Below are 21,646 nucleotides of genomic sequence, written 5' to 3'. Positions count from 1 at the left end.
AGATGCTGGAAACCCTCAGCAGGGGAGCAGCATCTGAGGAAGGATAAGCAAAGTTAACATTTCAGGTTGAAGACCCCTTGGTGAGACCATTGCAGGTTTCCAGCTTCTGCACTTTTTAATTGATTTTTCATCCTTTAGTGGGGATCAGGAATAACTTGTCCTAGTCCAGCCTTGTGGACGTTACAGCCAAGAAAGCACGCCAACACCATTACTTCCTCAGAAGGCTAAGGAAATTTGGCATGTCCCCGAGGGCTCTTACCAAAGATGCACCACAGAAAGCATCTTATCCGGATATAGCACAGCTTGCTATAGCAACTGCTCTGCCCAAGACTACAAGAAATTGCAGAGAATTGTGAACGCAGCCCAGTCCATCACGCAAACCAGCCTCCCCTCCGTTGATTCCATCTGCACTTCCCACTGCCTCGGGAAAGAAGCCAACATAAGCAAGGATCTGTCCCATCCCGGTCATTTTCTATTCTCCCCTCTCCCATCAGGCAGAAGATACAAAAGTTTGGGAGCATGTATCACCAGACATCAAGGATGGCTTCTATCCCACTGTTATCAGACTATTGAACAGACCTCTTGTACGCTAAAAATGAGCTCTTGATCTCTCATTCTGCCTCATCATTGCCCTTGCAATTTGCCTACCTGCACTGCACTTTCTCTGTAACTGCAACACCCTATTGGTGAATTGGTTTAGTGAACAGTGGAAAAACTTTGTTTTGCATGCCATCCATATAGATCACTTCATTATAACAGTGCATTGAGGTAGTACAAGGGAAAAAACAATAACAGAATGCTCAATATAGTGTTACAGATTACAGAGAAAGTGCAGTGCAGACAAGCAGTAAGGTACAAGGCCATAATGAGGTAGATTGTGAGGTTAAGAGTCCACCTTATTGTACTAGGGGACCATTCAATAGTCTGATAACAGTGGGATAGAAGCTGTCCTCGAGCCTGGTGGTACGTGCTTACAGGATTTTATATCTTCTACCCGATGGCAGAGAGGAGGAGAGAGAATGTCTGGTGTTCTGTATTTTTGTTTTCTTTTTACTACCTCCATGTACTTATGTATGGCATGATCTGACTGGATGGCATGCAAAACCAAAGCTTTTCACTGTATCTTGTAACGTGACAATAATGAACCAATTACCATACAATGGCTTGGTGTGGGTTATGGTCTGGAATGACAAGAAGGTTTCCTTATGGCTCCAGAGGGATTTCCGTTCTGGAAAAGTGGCTGACTCCAGCTAATTGCTCCTTGCCAGTCAGCTGTTTCACATTCAAGTGGCTGTCCCATGCTATGCTTCAATTCTAACCCTGCCTGGCAACTGTTTAGTGGACTGCTACCAATATTCACACACTGACCTCCACAGGGTGCAGCTGTAACCCTCTCATGGTTACAGACTGGAACGCTATGTATATATTGTAAGCCAGCAACCACAGTCACAATGAGGAGAACAGACCAACCTAAAAGAAACTTGGTCAAGAAGAATGGTTTTAGAAAAAGTTAGGGAGATGGAGCAACAACAGCTTGTATTTATATCCCCTTCTTAATGTGGTCACTCAACACTGGGCACTCTGCAGAAGCATTATCATAGAGTTTGACACTAAGGCTATGAGGAATTAGCACAGTTGAGTGAAAGATTGGTTAAAGGGCTAGATTTTAATGAATGCCCAAAGCAGTGGGGGAGAGGGTTAGGAAGAGAGAGGGGAGATGGACTTAGAGATGAAATCTGGGAGTTTGATAGCTGCCAATGATTAGGAAGTTGCCAACTGAGTTTGTGTCAACTGGAAGAGAGGTTGTTTGACAAGAGTCATTGCAATTGTCAAATGTAGTGACAGTCAATGGGTTTTTGGGGAGGATTCCAGTAGGTAGGATGTGGGCAGCTTCAAGCTTTGTAGTTCAAGGGGGTGAGTGAGAAAGAAAGGTTGTAACTAGTGATTGCACTGGAAACTGGAATCAGGGAATTTGAGCAGGCTGGCAGTGAGCAATTTGTGGAAGCTGCAGCAGAATTTGTAAAGAGGACATGGACTTTGATATTGGTATTGGTTTATTATTGTCACTTGTGCCGAGGTACAGTGAAAAGCTTGTCTTACAAACCGTTCGTACAGGTCAATTCATTACACAGTGCAGTTACATTGAGTTAGTACAGAGTGCATTGAGGTAGTACAGGTAAAAACAATAACAGTACAGAGTAAAGTGTCACAGCTACAGAGAAAGTGCAGTGCAATAAGGTGCAAGGTCACAACAATCTTTGAGTTTGAATCTTTGAGAGGAAGTTATTCCATGGCAACCAGGGAAATGGGATTTATCAAAGGACGGATACAGCCAAAGGCATTTTAACCTAGGTGCTGTTTATGCAAGGAAGAACTTTGGAGTCTGAATAAAGATGCAATGAAAGTATAAGTAATGGTTTCAGTGGGTGAGTTTGGAGCCAAATGTTGCTGAGATACTTTAACATTTTAAATTTTGCTTATTGTTTGTGTTTCAGTGGAGAAAGTGGAGCTGGTAAAACAGAAAGCACGAAACTTATCCTGAAATATTTATCAGCAATGAGCCAACATTCTCTTGAAGCAACAGCAAAGGAAAAGATCTCCCATGTTGAACAGGCTATTTTGGAAAGCAGGTAAAAATGTGCTCAAGCAAATGACAAATCAAATTTGATTGATGACCTGAAATTTTTAAACTACAAGTAAATTTTGTTCTAAATATTAGTGGTGTGTAACATTAAGTTTCTCCATCCCTGGCAACCACTGTGCTGCTAAGGCTTTTCATTCATCCACAAGGCACAGGTTGCACAGAATCAGAGATTTCAATGACATCACCTTTCTTTTTTACTAGGTTTGAAGCTGCAAGGTTATTGGGGAGCATCTGGAGTTAGTCCTAACAAATATATTCCAGTTGTATGCAGTCTCTGACAGAGCTGCACTCTGAGTAAGAGCCATTTAATCATTGTAGGGCAGGGTTGAAACCATAGGCCCTCCTGACTGATGAAGCTGAAGCTTTGTATGGTAAGGTTATGGTTTAGCTGTTTGTCCTACTTCCAAGAGTGCTCTCCTCTACTGATTGGCCATTATGAGCATATGATACAGAGTAATGACTACCTCTCCATTTGCATCACTAAATCGGGCTTTTTAGTTTCTGAGGCCATTGTACATCTGCAAAAATTGAGGCCTGCTATTCTGCTGCTTGGATAAGAAGCCTCAATCTATCATTGTGAAGACTGTGACCTGAATTACAGGCTCTAATTTCACAGATTCTATGATAACTTCAAACTAAATCCAGTTCCAAATTGCAAACCTGTGTGTCTGTGGCGTAATTTACATCATAGCCTGCAAGTACGCGAAAGATGAATCCTTGATCTCCCAATCTACCTCGTTGTGGCCCTTGAACTTTATTTGTCTACCTGCACTGCACTTTCTCTGTAACTGCAACACTATATTCTGCATTCTGTTTTTCGTTTTACTACCTCCATGTACTTATGTATAGAATGATCTGTCTGGATGGTATGCAAACAAGAGATTTTCACTGTATCTCAGTACATGTGACAATAATAAACCAATTGCCAGTACCAATAACAACTAACAGATTATCAGATTCAGAATTCTCTTGGCAAGTGTAGAAAGCCATAGATCCTCATAATCATATGATTAGTAATCATGGATCCTCTGGCATGTACTACATGCATTAATGTATTCTGGCAATAACTACATTTGAATATATATTTCTGTAATTTTATACCTTGCTCTCAAAAAGAAACAATATAATATAAAGCAACTGATTGATCAGTCTGTGTGGTGTCATCACTTTGCATGAAACCCATCTCAACTTTTAAACTGAATTCTAACCTATACCTAATATCAACAGCCCCATCATGGAAGCATTTGGTAATGCGAAGACTGTCTACAACAACAACTCCAGCCGATTTGGGAAATTCATCCAGCTGAACTTCTGTCAGAAGGGCAACATACAGGGAGGCAGAATCATAGATTGTATCCTTCACTGCGTCTGGCGGCATGGTGCACCCCCCGACAAGCGTTCCAACAATGGTCCCTATCTGAGTCAAATAATTGATTATTTTGTTTCAAACACTTGGAAAATAAATGCTTAGAAATTGCAGTGTGATGTAGAAGATGTACTTTCTGGTGGTTGTATAGTACCCATGAGTTTGTTACTGCAGACTCTGGCCTGCCCTGCTGAAGTGGTGTTATGCTCTTTCTCCCATGTGCTTCAGAGTGAGTGAAGAAGGGAGGGACCTCTGGGATTGAGGCAGGATCCAGAGAGTCGTGTGTATGTTGGTGGGGAGAGCTGCCATTTGGAGGGCAGATCAGAGTTGGGCTGAAATATTGGCGGTTTGGACATTGGAGGCATTAGGGAGGTGTGGTGTTTCAGCCTTTGGAGGGCCAAGCCCTTGGTGGGGGCAGGGGTGTGGGGATGGATGGGGTTTGGGAGGGAGCAGTGTCCCTTCAGCTGGTCAGAGGTTGGCTGCTTATGGGGATACAGTGGTGATCTGGAAGTTGGCAATGGGGTTACTGATCAGGCATTCAGCAAGTCAAAAGCAGAGAGCAGGGTGGAGTGTTGATCAGGTGTATTAACACTAAAACCTAGTTATTCTGGGATTAACCAACATGGTCACCGTGGAACCACACCATCTAATCTCCCACATGTTGCCTCAGGAATGCAGGTGTGAGTTATGCCAGTAGGTCCCTGGTTGAATTCTGGGAAGATGCAAAACGATCCATAAATTCGACTAGGGATCTCCATGCTGGGGTGTGTGCATTTTCAATTGAATGATGCTGAAGTAATTCAAATTTCTAGGGAATACTCCTTTAACCCTCAAATTCAGTAAAGATATATTTAAGCCAAATGTGGCTCCACTCATTGTAAATTGGCATACCATAGAACCATAGAACCATACAGCACAAAACAGGCCCTTCGGCCCACCGTGTCGTGCCGTCCATCAGACCACCCTCACACTACCTAACCCCTTCCTCCCGCATATCCCTCTGTCTCACGTTCCTCCATATGCCTATCCAACAAGCTCTTGAACCCGTTCAATGTATCTGCCTCCACCACCACCCCAGGCAGTGCATTCCATGCACCAACCACTCTTTGGGTGAAAAACCTCCCTCTGACATCTCCCCTGAACCTCCCACCCATAACCTTAAAGCCATGACCTCTCGTCTTGAGCATTGGTGCCCTGGGAAGGAGGCGCTGACTGTCTATCTATTCCTCTCAATATTTTATATACCTCTATTATGTCTCCTCTCATCCTCCTCCTTTCCAGTGAATAAAGCCCTAGCACCTTAAGCCTCTCCTCATATTCAATACCCTCCAATCCAGGCAGCATCCTGGTAAATCTCCTCTGCACCCTCTCCAATGCCTCCACATCCTTCCTATAATGAGGCGACCAGAACTGAACACAGTACTCTAAATGTGGCCTAACTAGAGTTTTGTAAAGCTGCATCATAACCTCGATAGCATCATTTTGCTGAGTCCCATAAATTTCAGATATTGCATGTCTGTTTCTACAAGCGTGTTTTTTTGTTGCACATAAGGAAGCTGCTTTCTAAGTTGTTTCTCTTGACTGAAGTTTTGAAACAAAGATTTATTAGAAAAGGTAAGGACATTTTATGATTGAAACTCGTAACTGTTATCTATGATTTTCATGCAGACAAAATGTTAGTCATTGAATTTATCATTTGGCAAGATACTGGAAATAAATATGTTTCTTTTACTGTTGTATAGAACCGTGTAGTCAGACAGAACCCCGGGGAGAGGAATTATCACATTTTCTATGCACTGCTGGCTGGTACAGATCAAGAGCAGAAAGGTGAGTGGTGAACAAACCATGTAAGAAAAATTGGGGTAGCGCTGCAATCATTCAGTAAGGTCACAATAAGAACTTAGTACAGGGCTGTCTGCTCTGAATTTCCTTAATCATTGTGAGCTGGCTAATTTCCATACGGTTTGCGCAGTCTTCAGTCTGTGTTAGCAGGGATTACATATATGATAAGGTTTCCATGGAGAGCAAGGCTGAATTTGCCAATCCTGCCCGCCCACATATCACATCTGAAGAGCATGAAGGTTGGCAAACTGGTTCCATAGCCCCTCCCCTTCTGGGGAAATGAGGTTGTATAAATGCAGAAGATCTACAGCTGTCAATTTGTGCTTTATTTTGGCCAGTTTTTTTAATAGATGCAAGTGGTTTTAGTGTAGATGGGGAAAAGGCTAGCATGGACATGGTGGGCTGAAGGGCCTGTTTCTGTGCTGCACAGCTCTGTGACTATGTCTTTAATAGAGGGGATTTGGATATTTTCCAAAAAATGTACTTTTGTAAACTTAGAAATAAAAACCTAGTTGAAAGATGGTAAATAAACTCGATGGAAGTTGTTTATCCTAGAGAGCAAACAAAAAACAGTTCATAGCTTGATTAAAATGTCCTTCGATGATGTGGAGGATGAAAGCAGGTTGGAGGTGGAACTGGGAAAACTGAAGCTCAAGCAACAGAAATGCAAAACATCTAGGCAAAAATCAAAGTGAGGAATGCTGGAGAAACCATTGGAGACCTGGATTTTGTTACATCGATAATGGTGAGGGGATCAGAGTTTGCTGGTCTAATGTGATAGAGTTAAATAGTGTTCTAGATGTTGCTGGCAAAGATGCCCTACTCAGTCAGAAGGCAGTGTACATGAGGTGAATGACTGCTTTAAGGCGGGTGAGAAACCCGACTGAGCAGATGTGAACTCTGTCATCAACTTCTAGAACAAGATGCTCGGACTGCTGGTGGGAGACCACTGATGTTCAGAAGTTTGTTACAGCAGACCCAGGCTTGTAACCAGCATTTTGCAAATATTGCTCACATGTACACTGTATGAAACTGAAGGATGTTGTGGAATGAAATTCTCAAATATTTCTGTGGCAAGTCTTTCTCAATAACTCTAAGCAAGTCTCCCAGTGGGTGGGAAGGGAGTGAGATGTGGTTAGAAAGGGGCTGAATATTTTGGCATAAAATACCTTTATTCCAGTGGTGCACAATGTTTTTGTGGGCAGGGGCCAGATTGACAATCCAGGTGACTTCTAAGGGCCACTCCTGTTATCCAGGCTTTATTTTTAGCCACAAGTAACTAGGTACTGGCAATTTTTGGCATGTGTATAAAGACACATGAAGCAGTTTAATGACAGGCCAATTTCAGTGCAAACAACGAGCCAATCGCAGTTTACCTACTTAAGGGATTTATGACTTGGTGATTTTTGCGTTGAACCTGGATAATTCACTTGAAATGATTTTAAAGTCCTTACCAGCCTGGGAGACATGCTAACAGTCTGACCATCCTGTCAGTGATATTAAAATGTTTAATGCTGTACAAACAATTCTGTGCAAGCTGAGCCAAGATCTCTAATTGAAGTTGACAGTGTTCTCATTTTGAAAATGTATAAGAACAAAAGCACGAGTTTGTATATTGGGTCAGACTACCCCGACAGCACTGGAGCTGGAGCAGTCTGTGCCTTTCGTTGAACCCCCAGAATTAGCCCAGAACTCTGTGCTGGGGTCTTCCATGGTAATTGGCCTTTGCCCTTGTGGATGCCACCATGGAGTGATGGGCAGAATGAGCCCTGCCCACAAGGAACATCCAGCAGTCATGCTTCTTTTGCATGTATCTGAATGTCCCTAATCCTATTAATAACTAACTAAAGTAAAAACCTCACATATTTAATGCTTCAAAGCTACTAAAATAACTATAGATTAATTTAAAAATGTAAAGTTGCCTAATACATGTCCTTTCCCTTACAGCTGCTCCTCCTGCTTCTAATTAAGGGAAACACTTCAGAGTGGACCCTGGTTTTCAGCCAAATTCCCAAATAAGTGCCAAGGAATTGTTGCAGATTTGTATTCTGCCATGTCTTTGTGAAAAGTCTGACATGGAGCATAGTTGGGAAAAGGCTGGCAAAGGGCAGGCGTCAGGCTCGGGGAATTCCACATTCTCAAGTTCAGGGTTCCCAAATGTGGAAATCCCCAGCCTTGTTGGTGATCACATGGGGAAAGTTTGTCTGTCTCGTGAAGAATTGCTGATATTTTCTTGGGAAAAATCCAGACCATTATAAACTAACTGTGAAACAATGCAGCTATTACTTAGGGTGGCTTGGTATTACTCTTCAATTAAGCTGTTTTTTGTTCCCTAGCTCCCTTGATATCAGCATAACTTTTAAATCCAAACAGCACTCAGCACAACTTTAAGAATGTGTAAGACACAGCAAGCTGTTCCCACACCAACCTGGCCGTGCTCCCAGAGTGAATTATTCACCACTATTTGAGCGCAGGCCTCAAGGAGGTTCCAGGACCTTAGCAAGATCTTTTGGGCACAAGGGCATTGATAGCTGCACTTGAATTACGTTTTTTTAAAGTTCTCTAGGAATCAGCAACTGCAGCCTAATCTTACCAGAAAATAGCTGTGCATATCTTCGTATTCTCTTTTACAGTTATTTAAAACTGATTTCCTTGCAGATTAGCTTGTGACTTTCTTTCAAAATGCTGACTTTCTTTTGAGTGGTTAGCTTATTTTCAGTTGTATTTATTAAACTGCATCAAGTTACCACTCGCAAGTACATCAAGAAAGTTAAAGCATTTTCTTAAAAAGCTGTACTTTAAAACAATTGCTCTTCTGTACTGCAGGCAGTATTACAGTTGTTGAAATGCAAATAAATGTGAAAACTTGGAGGTGGGTAAGAGGAACAATATTTTACTGGAGCAACACAAAAAGCGCTGGGGGACCTCAGCAGGTCAGGCAGCATCTTTGGAGAGAAATGGACAGTTAACGTCTCAGGTTGAGACCCTTCATCTGCACTGGAAAGAAAGAGGGGAGATAGTATAATGGTGTGGAGGGGAGAGGTGGAGCAAGAGCCGGCAGGTGATAGGTGGATCCAGGTGGGGGGGGGGGTGGTAGGCAAATTGGGGAGGGAATGATGTCAGAAGCTGGGAGGTGATGGATGGATGTGACAAAGGGCTGAAGATGTTGGATTCTGATAGTTGAGGACGGTGGGGCATGGAATAAAGGGAGACAGGTGGGGAGATTTTCCTGGGATCATTGTTTCATCCACAGGGGGAATTGACACATGATCTGCAACAAGAGTATCTCATGTTACCGCACTCCCATGTGCACTGGTTAATTGTAGTTGAGTATGTTGTTCATTAAAGGAATATAAAATGATGTAAAAACACCACATCCAACATATGGAGAGATAAGAAAGGGCTGTGTTTTAGCAGAGTCCATCTCCGGAACTCAAAGCAATTATTTACTTCTGCTGCAAGACGAGTTTAGCTGGAATGTCTTTTCTCTGAACAGTTTCTGTGCTTTCAGTGTTTATAGGTCTTATTTCTTCATTTCACCTGAAATAATTCACTGGTATTTAGATGCAAGGATATGTGTTTCTCTTCCATGAGATGTGCGTCTGTCCGAGAAGATGAATGTTTATTGGCCCTCCCAAAGTGCCCTGGGACTGAGTGGCTCGTGTGGGCAATCACCGTGTGTCACATTTAGCCCAGGCAGGGTAAGGAGGGAGAGACTTCCTCCCTTAAAGGATGTTGCTGAACCAGATGGGTTTTTGTGACATTCTGGTCAAAGTTACTATTACTGATGGATGCAGTTTATTCCAGATTAATTTAATTAGCTTAACTTCCCCAGGTGTTGTAGAGAGATTTGGCCTTGTGTCTTAATATCATTAGTCCAGGGCTGTGGATTGTTAGTCTTGTAATGTGGCAAGAATATACAAAAAAAAGTATTCAAAGTTTTAAGAAATACTCGCAATTGAGGAGCATTATTAATTGGAGATGTAAATAAAATTTGGTTCTTTACAATAAATCAATATCTTGTTCTACCATGAATTAAATATTCTTATTTTTATTCTGCAGAAATGTGTTATTTATCTGAACAGGAGAATTACTATTACTTGAGACAGTCTGGATGTATAATTGACAGTACAATTGATGACAAGCAGACTTTTCAGGAGGTCATGGTAAGGTGTTGGAAACTTGCTGGTAGAAGTTTTATACATCTCTTAATGAGCATTCTCTGGCAGCAGTTCACACTCATAAAATCCATCTATATGATATTTTTTCTCCTACTTTACATTCATTTTTAATAATGCAGAATATTAAATCTTTTTTCTTTTAATTGTCATAGAAATCAATTGCACTTGGAAGGAGAATGTTCCCAAAACTCATAACCCTCAGAGAAAAAAATTGCATAGTCTCTGCCTTAAATGGATGCCCCCTTGTTCTTATACAATTCTAGATTTATTTAAGATTTAGGATATGGACATCGTGTAAACAGAAGGGATTAGTTTAGTTGGGCATTTTATTACTAATGTAATTGGTTCGGCACAACATCGTGGCCCGAAGGACCTATTCCTGTGCTATACTGTTCTATGTTCTATTATCTGCAGTTTTAAACTGACTCTGCTACTGCAGCCAGCGATCCATGCTAGATATTGATCACTGTCCTGAAGAATTTGCCAACATTTGTCCCAAATTTGTCTTTCATTTGTTTGAACCTATAGTCCCTAATTTTACTGCACAGTTAACAAACCACTTGAAACACAGTTGTAATGTGACTATCACTGAAGAATTGATTGAAAAAATGTTATAATGTACCCCTATTCATTATATTTTTAATAAAATGTTAAGACTTAACTAAGTATTGTAACAGTGTAATAGTTAAATGTTAAATCCTGGCTGTAGGATCAGGGAAGGATGGCAAAAATAAAATATTCATAAACAATTATATCATTTTTTAAATCATTATTGCAAATTAATATTTGGTTACTGAATATTCATACATCACATCTGTATGGTGAGGGTGGCACCAAAGGTTTAGGGTGTAACCTGAAACAGCTACAGAAAATGGAATATTTATCATCACTGAAATGTTTAAAATGTACTAATTTATCTATTTTGGACATTCCTTTGAATTACATCTCTCTCTGCTCATCACTCCAGGCTGCCATGAAAGTCATGAAGTTCAGAACCGAGGAGATTCGGGAAGTCCTAAAGCTCCTTGCTGGCGTCCTACACCTCGGCAATATTGAATTTGTAATTGCTGGAGGAGCACAAGTTTCCTCAAAAATAGGTACGTTTTAATGTGTAACCAGGTTTCTACCACAACTGGTTCACTGTGGTGATGGTGTTGCAAACATTTCAGAAGCATAGATGGCTTATAAAGTCTCCTGGACGCATTTAATTTTGTATTACAGTATAGGTCCTCCCCAAGTTACGGCAGGGTTCTGTTCCTGAGAACTGTTCGTAACCTGTAACAGTTCACAAGTCGGAAATGTGGCATGAATTGAGTTCCCACATGGTAGAAGATGCCTGTAGCCCTGCAGCAGCCGGCAAATCCATCCCCCTGGTCTCACAAATGCTCATTCGTATGTACAGTCTGTACATAAGTCAGGCATTTGTAACCTGTGGAGAACCTGTATGAGAATTCTGCTGATACATAGACACATCTTCTGGAATTGCAGTCTAGCAATTCTCACTCATGCAGAGGATTGATGCGTGATGAGGAGGTTGGTAATATTTCAGATAAATCTTGCCAAAGCTTGCTGATGCATAAAGCCACTTACCCTGTAAGTGCTATGAAGTTTGGGACTTTTGTGTTTAGATACATGTGAACCAAAGCCCTAGACTTGGTGACAGGTTGCAGCTGGTGAATCTGTCGATTACTGAGTCCAGTAATGGAGATACAGAATTACTGATGTTCCCCCGCACTTACACCAGGGGATCTCATTCATTTCAATGGATATTTTAAACTGAGAATAAAAAGTAAGTTACAATACTTGCATATCTGTGCTTGCAGCAATATTTTAAATATACTTTATTTACATTTTATACAAATTTTATTAAATGTTATTTTTTGTTTAGTGGATGCTGCTGAGTGTTAGGGACATTGAAACATTTCAAAAGCCTGAGGGCTTTGGTAACAGCACAGCCCAGGGGCCCACTCAGGTGACCTGACTGCATCATGAGAGCCCCTGGTGCCACACAGGGCCTGCTTGATGGTATCCAGGATGCTCCCAGCCAGCAGGTTTGGTCTTAAAGACCCACAGTGAGGCTGTGGGGAATCCGGCACTGAGTGTGGGCCATGGGTACCACTCTGCATTATTCGGGCCAAGAGGCCTGCTTAAAGGATATTGGGTTAGTGCAGGGAGGTAGCTCCTAAGATCAGTCACAATTTTATCAAATACTTCTATTTCTTAAGTCCAAATCTAAGCTTGCCAAATTAATTATTACATGGAGACACAAGAGACCGCAGATGCTGGAATTTGGAGCAAAACCTGCTGGAGAGATTCAGCTGGTCAGGCAGCATCTGTGGAGGGAAATGGACAGAGGAAGGGTCTCAACCTGAAGCACTGACTGTCCAATTCCCCTCCTCCCTGTAAATGACGTAAATGATGCCTGACCTACTGAGTTCCTCCAGCAGCTTGTTTTTTTGCTAATTATTACATGGCGTGACTTTATACTCTGCTCAGTTATAAATCAAGCAAAATGCATGACCCAGTCAGTTCAGCTCTTAATTCTCTTTCATTAGCACTAGGGAGCGCAGCAGAGCTGCTCGGGTTGGACTCCCTGCAGCTAGCAGAGGTGTTAACTCATCGATCCATGATTCTCAGGGGTGAGGAGATCAGCACACCACTGACAGTGGAGCAGGTAAGAACGGGACAGTGTTGAAGTATTGCCCAGGAGTTGTCACAGTGACTGGGTCCAAATTGTAACTCTCAGGCATGGACGCCAACCATGCAAAGAGGTGAGTGATGTTAGCTATAAATCCTCAAAATGGTTGGAAAACAACAACTGCTTTAAAGCCCCATAACTGGGAGGAAGTTTTTGTTGATGGAGTAATCCCAGTTCACATATGAGAATCCGCCAACAATTTTTTACATTGGAGGAAATCTTTGCGAACAGCATTTGCAATTTAAAAGTTGAAATGCAAGCTAAGATCAAAAGCAAAAAAACTGCAGATGCTGAAAATTTGCAGTTAAAACAGGGAATGCTGGAAATACCAAGTGGGTTAGACAGCATCCATGGAGGGAAGAATGGTGTTAAGTGTTTTGGGTTGCAGAAGTTTCATCAGTTAAGGTTTGAAACATTAACTTTTAGAAGACGGGATCTACGTATCTTCAAAGATCCCCACCATCTGGGTCAAGCCATCTTCTCACAGCTATCATTGGGTAGGAGGTGCAGAAGCCTGAAGTCCCACACCAACAAGTTCAAGAACAGCTACTTCCCTTCAACCATTTGGTTCTTGAACCAATCGGCACAACCCTAATCACTACCTCAATATAGCAACACTTTGCACTACAATGGACTTAGTTTTTTTTGTTATAATTGTGTTCGTTCTGCATAATTTTGTATAATTTATTTTTAATTTATGTTTTTCTTGTGAATGTTGTGTCTCTAATGCTATGTGCCTGTGATGCTGCTACAAGTAAGTTTTTCATTGCACCTGTGCATACATGTACTTGTGTATATGACAATAAACTCAACTTGACTTGATTTTAGTAGGTAACCAAAGTAAGCTGTAGTCAAGAAAGTAAGATGCATTCCAGCAATAAATTCTTCCCATTTAACTAGAAAATACATTTGCTGTTTAAAGGAAAAACACCAAAAAAAGCGAATTTTAATATTGAGATGATATTTATAGCAAAGATTTATTACTAACTTACAAAAACAATTAGCCCCATTAATGTTGCCATTTAACTTTCTGGTTAAGTCTAATGCATCGACAAGAATGTTTTGAAATGGTCTTAATCTGTGTGGAATTGCTTTTTGTTCAGGGTGGGTGGTGCTTTACTTTGTAGGTTATTGCTTTTATGTATTTGTTGCAATAATTTGTAACATGATTGAAAACACCAAGTCCAGCACCTGCAGTTTGTACAAAAAAGTGAGCCCCATTTACAGTCACCCTGACTAATTGGAAAAACTGCTATCCAACTACATTTACATTTAGTCTGAAGAAAAGACATTTTTTTTTATTATTTTTGGTTTTTTTTTAACTTGATCATTTGTAAAGATGGAGAGAATGGATTTTGTGTGGATATAGCATGAGAATTATCAGAGACATTCCCCAATTATTCCCCGATAATAAATTATTCAGCATGTGGCTGAGGGAGAGGAGAAGTTAATCAGGTAGTGTGCAATTTTTAAAAACTCTATCTCTATGAATGCTGATCTAAGCAGGTACATCAGAGAGTGGAGCTTACAGCTGCTATGACAAATGTAGCCGTAGATAGTCTATCAGAATTAAATACTTTCGACATGGAGTCAAATCTTAAACCTTTCCTGTGTCTGCAATTAGCTCAACAACTTTCGTTTAGTATTTGTCAATCACAATGATCATTGCTCTGCTTTTATCATCAGTATAGACCTGGTACCTAGAAAGTGGTCAGTGTGCTGTTGGATTTGTCCATTTATTGCTGGGGAAAAAGTTGTTTAGTTTGGTAAATTATGTCAATGCGCTATGTTCATTGAGTCCAAGTGAAGGGTCTTGATCATTTCTCTCTATAGATGCTGCTTGACTCACTGAGTTCCTCCAGGAACTTGTTTTTTGTTTTCAATACTTAATCCTGGAGCTGAAAGATGGAGTGGAGATAGAATATTGTACTGAGTTTAAGGGCACGTTTTGTGCATTTGTACATGCATGCAGAAATTTGCATTAAAGATGCAAATAAACCCTAAAACGTTTTGATGAGATTTAATTGAACAATACAAAAGCCAAATGCAGCCTGCTGGGAATCAGAAATAGAAAGAGAAAATGCTGGAAATACTCAGCTTGTCAGGCAGCATATGTGGAGATAGAAACAAACTGTGTGTTTGATGACCTCTGATGGGATTTAAATCTGAGCTGCAGAAGGCAGTAAAATGGAATTTAAATAATGTTGCCCACTTTGCAGGCAGTGGATTCTAGAGATTCTATGGCCATGGCACTTTACTCCCAATGCTTTACATGGATCATCAGGAAGATCAACAGCAGAGTAAAAGGAAAGGAGGACTACAAATCAGTGGGAATCCTTGACATATTTGGATTTGAAAATTTTGAGGTATAGTAATTAGAAAATTTATTTTTATTCACAATATCACTGCAAAAAACAATTCTTTCACTGCTACTTTTTCTTTTTTCCCCCTCTTTCTGGCCTATTTTTCCACTCACCTCTATCTCTGTTACACTCTTTCTCTCCTTAATTTGGATTTGATTGTGTCTTTCTCAACAGATAAATCGGTTTGAGCAATTCAATATCAATTATGCAAATGAAAAACTTCAAGAGTACTTTAACAAGCACATATTTTCCTTGGAACAGTTGGAATACAGCAGGTAAAGAATTCACATTGGTTACGCTTCAAAAATAAATAATTTAGGTCAAAGAAAGGTTTAGACCGGGCTTCTGCTTCACTCGGTGATTTGCATCATCAGCAGTCACCTGAGCTGAACTGCCAATTTTAAAATTACTTTTCATCCTTATAAAAATTGAAGTGTATGTTAAATCAAAAACCTGCAGATGCTGGAAATCTGAAATAAAAACAGAAGATGCTGGAAATTCTTATCAGGCAGCATCTGTGCAAAGAGAAACAGAGTTAACGTTTCAGGCCAAAGAAGGATCCTTCGTTTGACAATAGGTCTTTGACCTGAAATATTAACTTGGTTTCTCTTTCTACAAAATTGAAGTTATCTGGGTTTCAGAATAATATCAGTGGCAAAGAGAAGTTTGATTCTGTGACCCATCCCATTATTTCACTTATTTCAGATGGCATTAGTCATTTTTGCTGATGCATTCTGAATCCATTATTGTTAACATTCAATTTCAGTCTATATCTGACAGGTTTCAAATTAAGAACCATCAGGTTAACTAAAGATGTCCCTAGTGGTTAGAAAGGAATTACACAAAATCTAGCTAATTGATCATGCCATTTGGCAATATACAGTATGTAGCAGCCAGTGGCAGCCTTTAATAAATCTTGGAGCTTGTGTGATGATTTCAGCTCTATTCAGAAACTGGAGAAATAGGGGGCAAATCTGCTTACTTCATTGATCAAGGTTTCTTTTTCATCAGAGACGGATTGATCTGGGAAAACATAGATTGGATTGACAATGGGGAGTGCCTGGATCTCATTGAAAAGGTAATGTCCACTTTAAATGACATAGTCGTTAATGAATTTTAAGCAACTCAGTGTGACCTTGGTCCTGTAGTGGAACTTCACTGGATGGGTTACATGTGGAATTAAACTGGAACTTGCTGGGCAGTTCCCTGTCAAACTACCTGTGATTTCTCCACTTGAGGATATCCAAAACTCGAGCACTAACAAGGATTTCCTGAATTTTCCTCTGAATTTTCCGACTGCTCTCTGCTGAGACTTCCACTTGTACTCCAGAGTTGGACTCATTAAGTCTTGTGGCAGAGCAAGAAGTTGGTGCATTTCCTCAGTGGTCACCCAAGGCTGTCTGCTCACTGAACCTGAACCAGTTCAGACCTGCGGGTATGAACACAGCATCCATTCATCCAACAGCTTCAAGGGAGAAGGATAACAATTCGTTGATTCACATTTATTTGAATTAATTGATCTTCTTTATTGCTTTAAATGGATTTTATGCACTTTTAAATGTTTACATTTTAAAATTTTTAACTTTCAGGTTTTCATTTACTAACTGATCTTTAATAAGCTTTAAAGACTTGCCTGGTTTGACAGCCAGTATATTGACAGCAAAATGCCAAGGATGCAGGAAATCTGAAATTAAGATAAATTCTCAGCATTATCTGTGCTGAATCGCTACAGTTCTTCAGGTGAAGGTGTTCCAATAAGGCTGTTGGGGAGGGAATTCCAGAATTTTATACTCGGTGATGATGTAATTTCCAAGTTAGGGTAGTGTGCGACTTGGAGGGGAACCTGCAGGTGGTGGTGTCCCCCTACACCTGCTGCCCTTGTCCTCCTTGGTGGGTGGTGCTGTTGGAGGACCCTAGGCAAGCAACTACAGTGCAATTTGCAGCCACCCTCCCACTCGTATAGCACTTTGCTGCCACCTCTGAAATAAAAACAGGATATGCTGGAAAATCTCAGCAGGTCAGGGAAACCAAGTTACATTTCAGCTCAAAGATCCCTTGTCAGAGTCTGGATAAGCTTGATAGTAGCCAAAGCCTTTGATTGGGGCTTTTCTGGCACTTCCAAGTGATAGTGTTACATTGCATAAGGGCCTTTGGGTTTACATGGTCATGTATCTGACTGCCCGTTGCAATCAACAGACCTAGGATAGGTGAGACCATACAGTACAAATGTCACCAGCAAGTGTGGAGGCTTTGTCTTGGTATTAGGCTCTGTCCCATGAGTCAAATCACTGAAGAAATGCTACTGCATTCTATTCTACTGATACTGTTATGACTTGTAATCATTCCAATTTGTTTTAAACTGCATGCAACATTGAGATGAGCAATTTTGGAGTATTTGGTGGGGGGAGGGGTTGAGGAAGAAGAGGTAATTAATTTCATGATTTTACCAACAAATTCAATTGAACAATAAATTCAAAACTATTACAGGAATGAATTGTTTGCATCATGCATGTAATCCACTAATCCATAATTAAGTAGCATCTGGAGACTCTCAGTTGATTGAATCAGAGCCTGATTGCCTGTAGACTGTTCTACTCTCATGGCGTAGTCAGATTCTGACTCTGCAGTTTGTGTTTTGTGATATTGGAGTTCACTTGTGTCTTTTCAGTGTGTGGGTGCTTTCTGATCAGTGGTTCTGAACATAAGATTCAAAACAAAAGGTAATTCAGCCCCTCGAGCATTGCTGCAGTTTAGTAAGATCGTGACTGATCTGAATTTGGCCTTTGCTCCACTTTCTTGCCTCTCTCTCAGCCTTCAATTACTCTGCCACCACAGCTCTCTAGGACAGAGAATTTCACAGATTCACAATGCTCTGAAAATAAATTCCTCCTCCTCTCTGTCTTAAATGGAGAATCCCCTATTCTGAAACTATGCAGTTCTAGATTCCCTCCTGAGAGGACACATCCTCCCAGTATCCACCAGGTCAAGCCCCTTCAGAATCTTTTATGTTTTAATAAGATCACTTCTCATTCTTCAAACTCCAGTGAGTATGGGTGCAACATGTTCAATAATCTGGGAATCAACCCAGTGATCCTTGTCTGAACTTCCTCCCGCACAAGCATTACCCTGCTTAAATTAAAAGATCAAAACACGACTTAGTACTTTACAGTTGTACGCTCCTTTTACACTCTTTGTAGTAAAAGCCAACATTCTATTTGCCTTAATTAATTGCTGTACCCACATGTTATCTTTCATTAATAAAAACACAATGCTGGAAACAATCAGTAGATCAGGCAGCATCTCTGAAAAGGGAAACACAATGTTTCAAGTTGAAAACTTTTCATCAGAGTTGAGAAGGTGAGAAGGTAAGTTAGTTTTAAGCTGCAGAGGGTGTGGGAGGACTGGGCTAAGGCAAAGGAAATATCTCTGATAGGGTGAGGCCAGAGTTAACCAGTTCTGATACAAATATAAAAAGCAGGTTATCCCAAATTGTGGAATTTGTTATCGAGTCTGGAAGGCTACAATATGCCCAGACGGAAGACAAGGTGTTGTTCCTCAAGTTTACATTGGGTCCCGGTACAACAGTGCAGAAGGCCACAACAGAGGGGTCAGAGTAGGAGTGGGATGGGGAATTAAAATGATAGGTGAACTGGAAGCTCAGGTCACCATTAATCTCCTTAGTTAAGGAAGGTTATGCTTGTGTGGGATGAAGTTCAGACAAGGTTCTCTAGGTTGGACTGAATAGAGTCGCTCTGCAATGTGGTCACACAATCTGTGTTTGGTTTCTCCATTGTAGAGAAGACCACACTGTAAACACTGAATGCAGTAGACTAGATTGGAAGATGTGCAAATGAACCAGTCCTTTGGAAGGACTGTTGGATCACTGGATGGTGGGAAGGGAAGAGGTAAAAGGTCAGATGTTAATTCTCCTGCAGTTGCATTGGAAAGTGCCATGAAAAGGGGAGAGGTTGGCGGAGGTGGAAGAGCCAGGGAGTCACGGGGGGAGTGGCCCCTAATGAATGTTGAAAGGGGGTTTGATATCAAATACAAAATTTCGGAAAATTTGCTTTTCCTTTATTTAATCAGAACTGGTCAATTCTGCTGTAGGTTATCCATTTATAATACTAACTCAGTGTTTCTCTCTTCCCAGACACTGTCCGATCTGCTGGGTATTTCCACCACTCTCCTTTTGGTTTCAGGTTTCAGCAATAACTCTGACCTGAATGTAACTGCTTTACATATCCCTTTGTTTTCTCTTTTTCTCTGTCTATCTCTCTCTCTGTCTATCTCTCTGTCTCTGTCTCTCTCTCTGTCTCTGTCTTTCTCTCTCTTCCTGTCTGTCTCTCTCTCTCTGTCTCTCTCTCTGTCTGTCTGTCTCTCTCTGTCTGTCTGTCTCTGTCTGTCTGTCTGTCTGTCTGTCTCTCTCTCTCTCCACCTTCCTTAATCTGTTAACATGACTGCTCTGTAAATATTGAGATCACCTGGGCAATCCTGTTGCCTCACTTTTCCAATTTTACTTAGGGTCTTCAACCTGAGACATTAACTCTGTTTTTCTCTCTCCACAGATGCTACCTGACCTGCTGAGTGTTCCAGCACATTCTGTTTTTATTTCAGATTCTCAGCATCTGCAATTTTTTTGACTTACAGTTACTACTAACTTTGTGTTCCATTTGCAAGGACATCCAGATACCTCTATCAGAATCAGACTTATTATCACTGACTTAGATGACGTGAAATTTGTTGCTTTGATGCAGCAGTACAGTACAGAGACATTGTACCACAGTATTTAACTAATTACAATTAAATAATATTTTGCATTTATGTTTTTCCAACCAAAGTCAATGACCCCACATTTGCCTCCATTACACTCCAACAGACACTTATTCCTCCCCTCCCCCCCCACCCCCCCGCCCCCATTTGCAGATTCTATGCATCCTCCTCACAACTTGCCGAGTCCTGCCCAAGTTTGTCTCAGCAGTAGATCTGGCTACAAAGCATCTTCTTCTTTCATCTATGTCATTAATACAGATTGTAAACAGTTAAAGGCCCCACTGATCCCTGTGGCACCACAGTTGTTAGTGCCTTAAAGTCGACAATATTTCAGAACAGCTCAGAAGGCTACACGTGCGTACCACGGAGTCTTACTTGCCAGGGGAAGCTATTAGGAACTTAGAAATTCAGCCTACCATTATACATCCATTTATTTCCATGCTTGGAATATTCTGGGCTTTTCCTCAAAATTTCCTGGCACTTAAGCTCCGGTGCATTTGGGGAATCCAAATGCAACGGTGCTTAAGTTTTTTCCTTTGTGATTGAGTGAAATGCTCACGCTTATTCCCAGGGGTTGGGCAGGAAGGGAAGTTTAAAATAAAATAAAAATACTGTTTGTTCTAACAAATACTGTTTGGAAATACAGCTGCTGAAAATAGAAGCAACCTTTCCATAAATAAAGCTTAATTTTTGTGTGTTGCTTTTCTGCTGGAATGACTTGTCAAGGAAGATAGCTGCCTGATTGTTTAATAGCTTAATGTGTACAATCCAGAAGGTAACTGTTTGGTATAGCATCAGGTTAAATTGCTTGAACGTCCTAACTTTAATACTTTTTTTTCAGAAAATGGGCATTCTGGCCCTTATTAATGAGGAGAGCCATTTTCCAAAGGGCACTGATAGTACACTGCTAGAAAAGTTGCACAGTCAGCATTCGGTAAGTGTTATGGGCAGTTCTCTGTTGTCAGTGAGTTCCTTGATGTTGAACCTATTAATAAGCCTGCTTAGAGCAAAATCCAGGCAGCACTGTCTGTAGCAGCCTTGTTGCTATTGGTTTTGAGTGAGTTAATTTTTCCCTTCCTCCAACCAGCCCTTCCTTTCTTCTACCACACTCCATGCCACACTCCATCATTTGGACTGGTTTCTAACACCATGCCAGTATGAGTTTGAACTATGGAAAGTTTAGAGTTTTGGCATCTGCAGAAAGAGGGGTCATGAGTTTTGCCTTGTGGTTCTGGTTGCCTTTGGTAACCTTGACCTTGAAAAGAAACTTACTAGTTTCCACACTCAATAGGGAGGACAACACAATTAAAACAAAAACACTTCGTAGCATAGCAGTTAGCGCGACGCTATTACAGCGCCAGCGATCGTGGTTCGATTCCCGTCACTGTCTGTAAAGAGTTTGTACATTCTCCCGTGTCTGTGTGGGTTTCCTCCGGGTGCTCCAGTTTCCTCCCACATTGCAAAGACGTACGAGTAGGTTAATTTGGGTATAAAATGGGCGGCGCGAACTCGTTGGACTGGAAGGGCCTGTTACCACGCTGTAAATAAAATTTAAAAAAATTTAAAAACTCTTGCCTTACTATTGTTCGGATTATGTCTGTCAGATGATGGAGTTAAAGTTTGTAAAGTACTGATTCTACCTTTGCAAGTAAATAGTGCAAAATAAGCCATTTAACTCTGCATTTGTTAATTTATTTGTATATGTCCGTTGGCTTAGATGTGCACAACAGAAATAACAATTTATTTAAAATAGTTGTTTAGAGTGTAGGATTTTAGTCTCTT

At 40.9% G+C, this 21,646-nt stretch overlaps 1 protein-coding gene across 1 annotated transcript in view; it reads left to right on the top strand.

Moving 5' to 3' along the window:
* Window positions 1-21,646, top strand: part of myo10 (myosin X) — a 208,432-nt gene that overhangs the window by 122,507 nt on the left and 64,279 nt on the right. Inside the window, exons 5-15 of the mRNA XM_052015834.1 lie at window positions 2,496-2,630; window positions 3,872-3,996; window positions 5,611-5,624; window positions 5,753-5,837; window positions 9,915-10,018; window positions 11,001-11,130; window positions 12,589-12,707; window positions 14,951-15,097; window positions 15,269-15,369; window positions 16,106-16,172; window positions 20,706-20,798. Of these exons, the coding sequence (XP_051871794.1) occupies window positions 2,496-2,630; window positions 3,872-3,996; window positions 5,611-5,624; window positions 5,753-5,837; window positions 9,915-10,018; window positions 11,001-11,130; window positions 12,589-12,707; window positions 14,951-15,097; window positions 15,269-15,369; window positions 16,106-16,172; window positions 20,706-20,798 (1,120 nt within the window). The remainder of the gene's footprint in view (window positions 1-2,495; window positions 2,631-3,871; window positions 3,997-5,610; window positions 5,625-5,752; window positions 5,838-9,914; window positions 10,019-11,000; window positions 11,131-12,588; window positions 12,708-14,950; window positions 15,098-15,268; window positions 15,370-16,105; window positions 16,173-20,705; window positions 20,799-21,646) is intronic.

The sequence above is a fragment of the Pristis pectinata genome, chromosome 5, assembly GCF_009764475.1.
Source record: "Pristis pectinata isolate sPriPec2 chromosome 5, sPriPec2.1.pri, whole genome shotgun sequence".
NCBI classification, from domain to species: domain Eukaryota; kingdom Metazoa; phylum Chordata; class Chondrichthyes; order Rhinopristiformes; family Pristidae; genus Pristis; species Pristis pectinata.
Note: the sequence above shows the minus strand (reverse complement) of the source record. Positions and strands in the feature narration are given on the sequence as shown.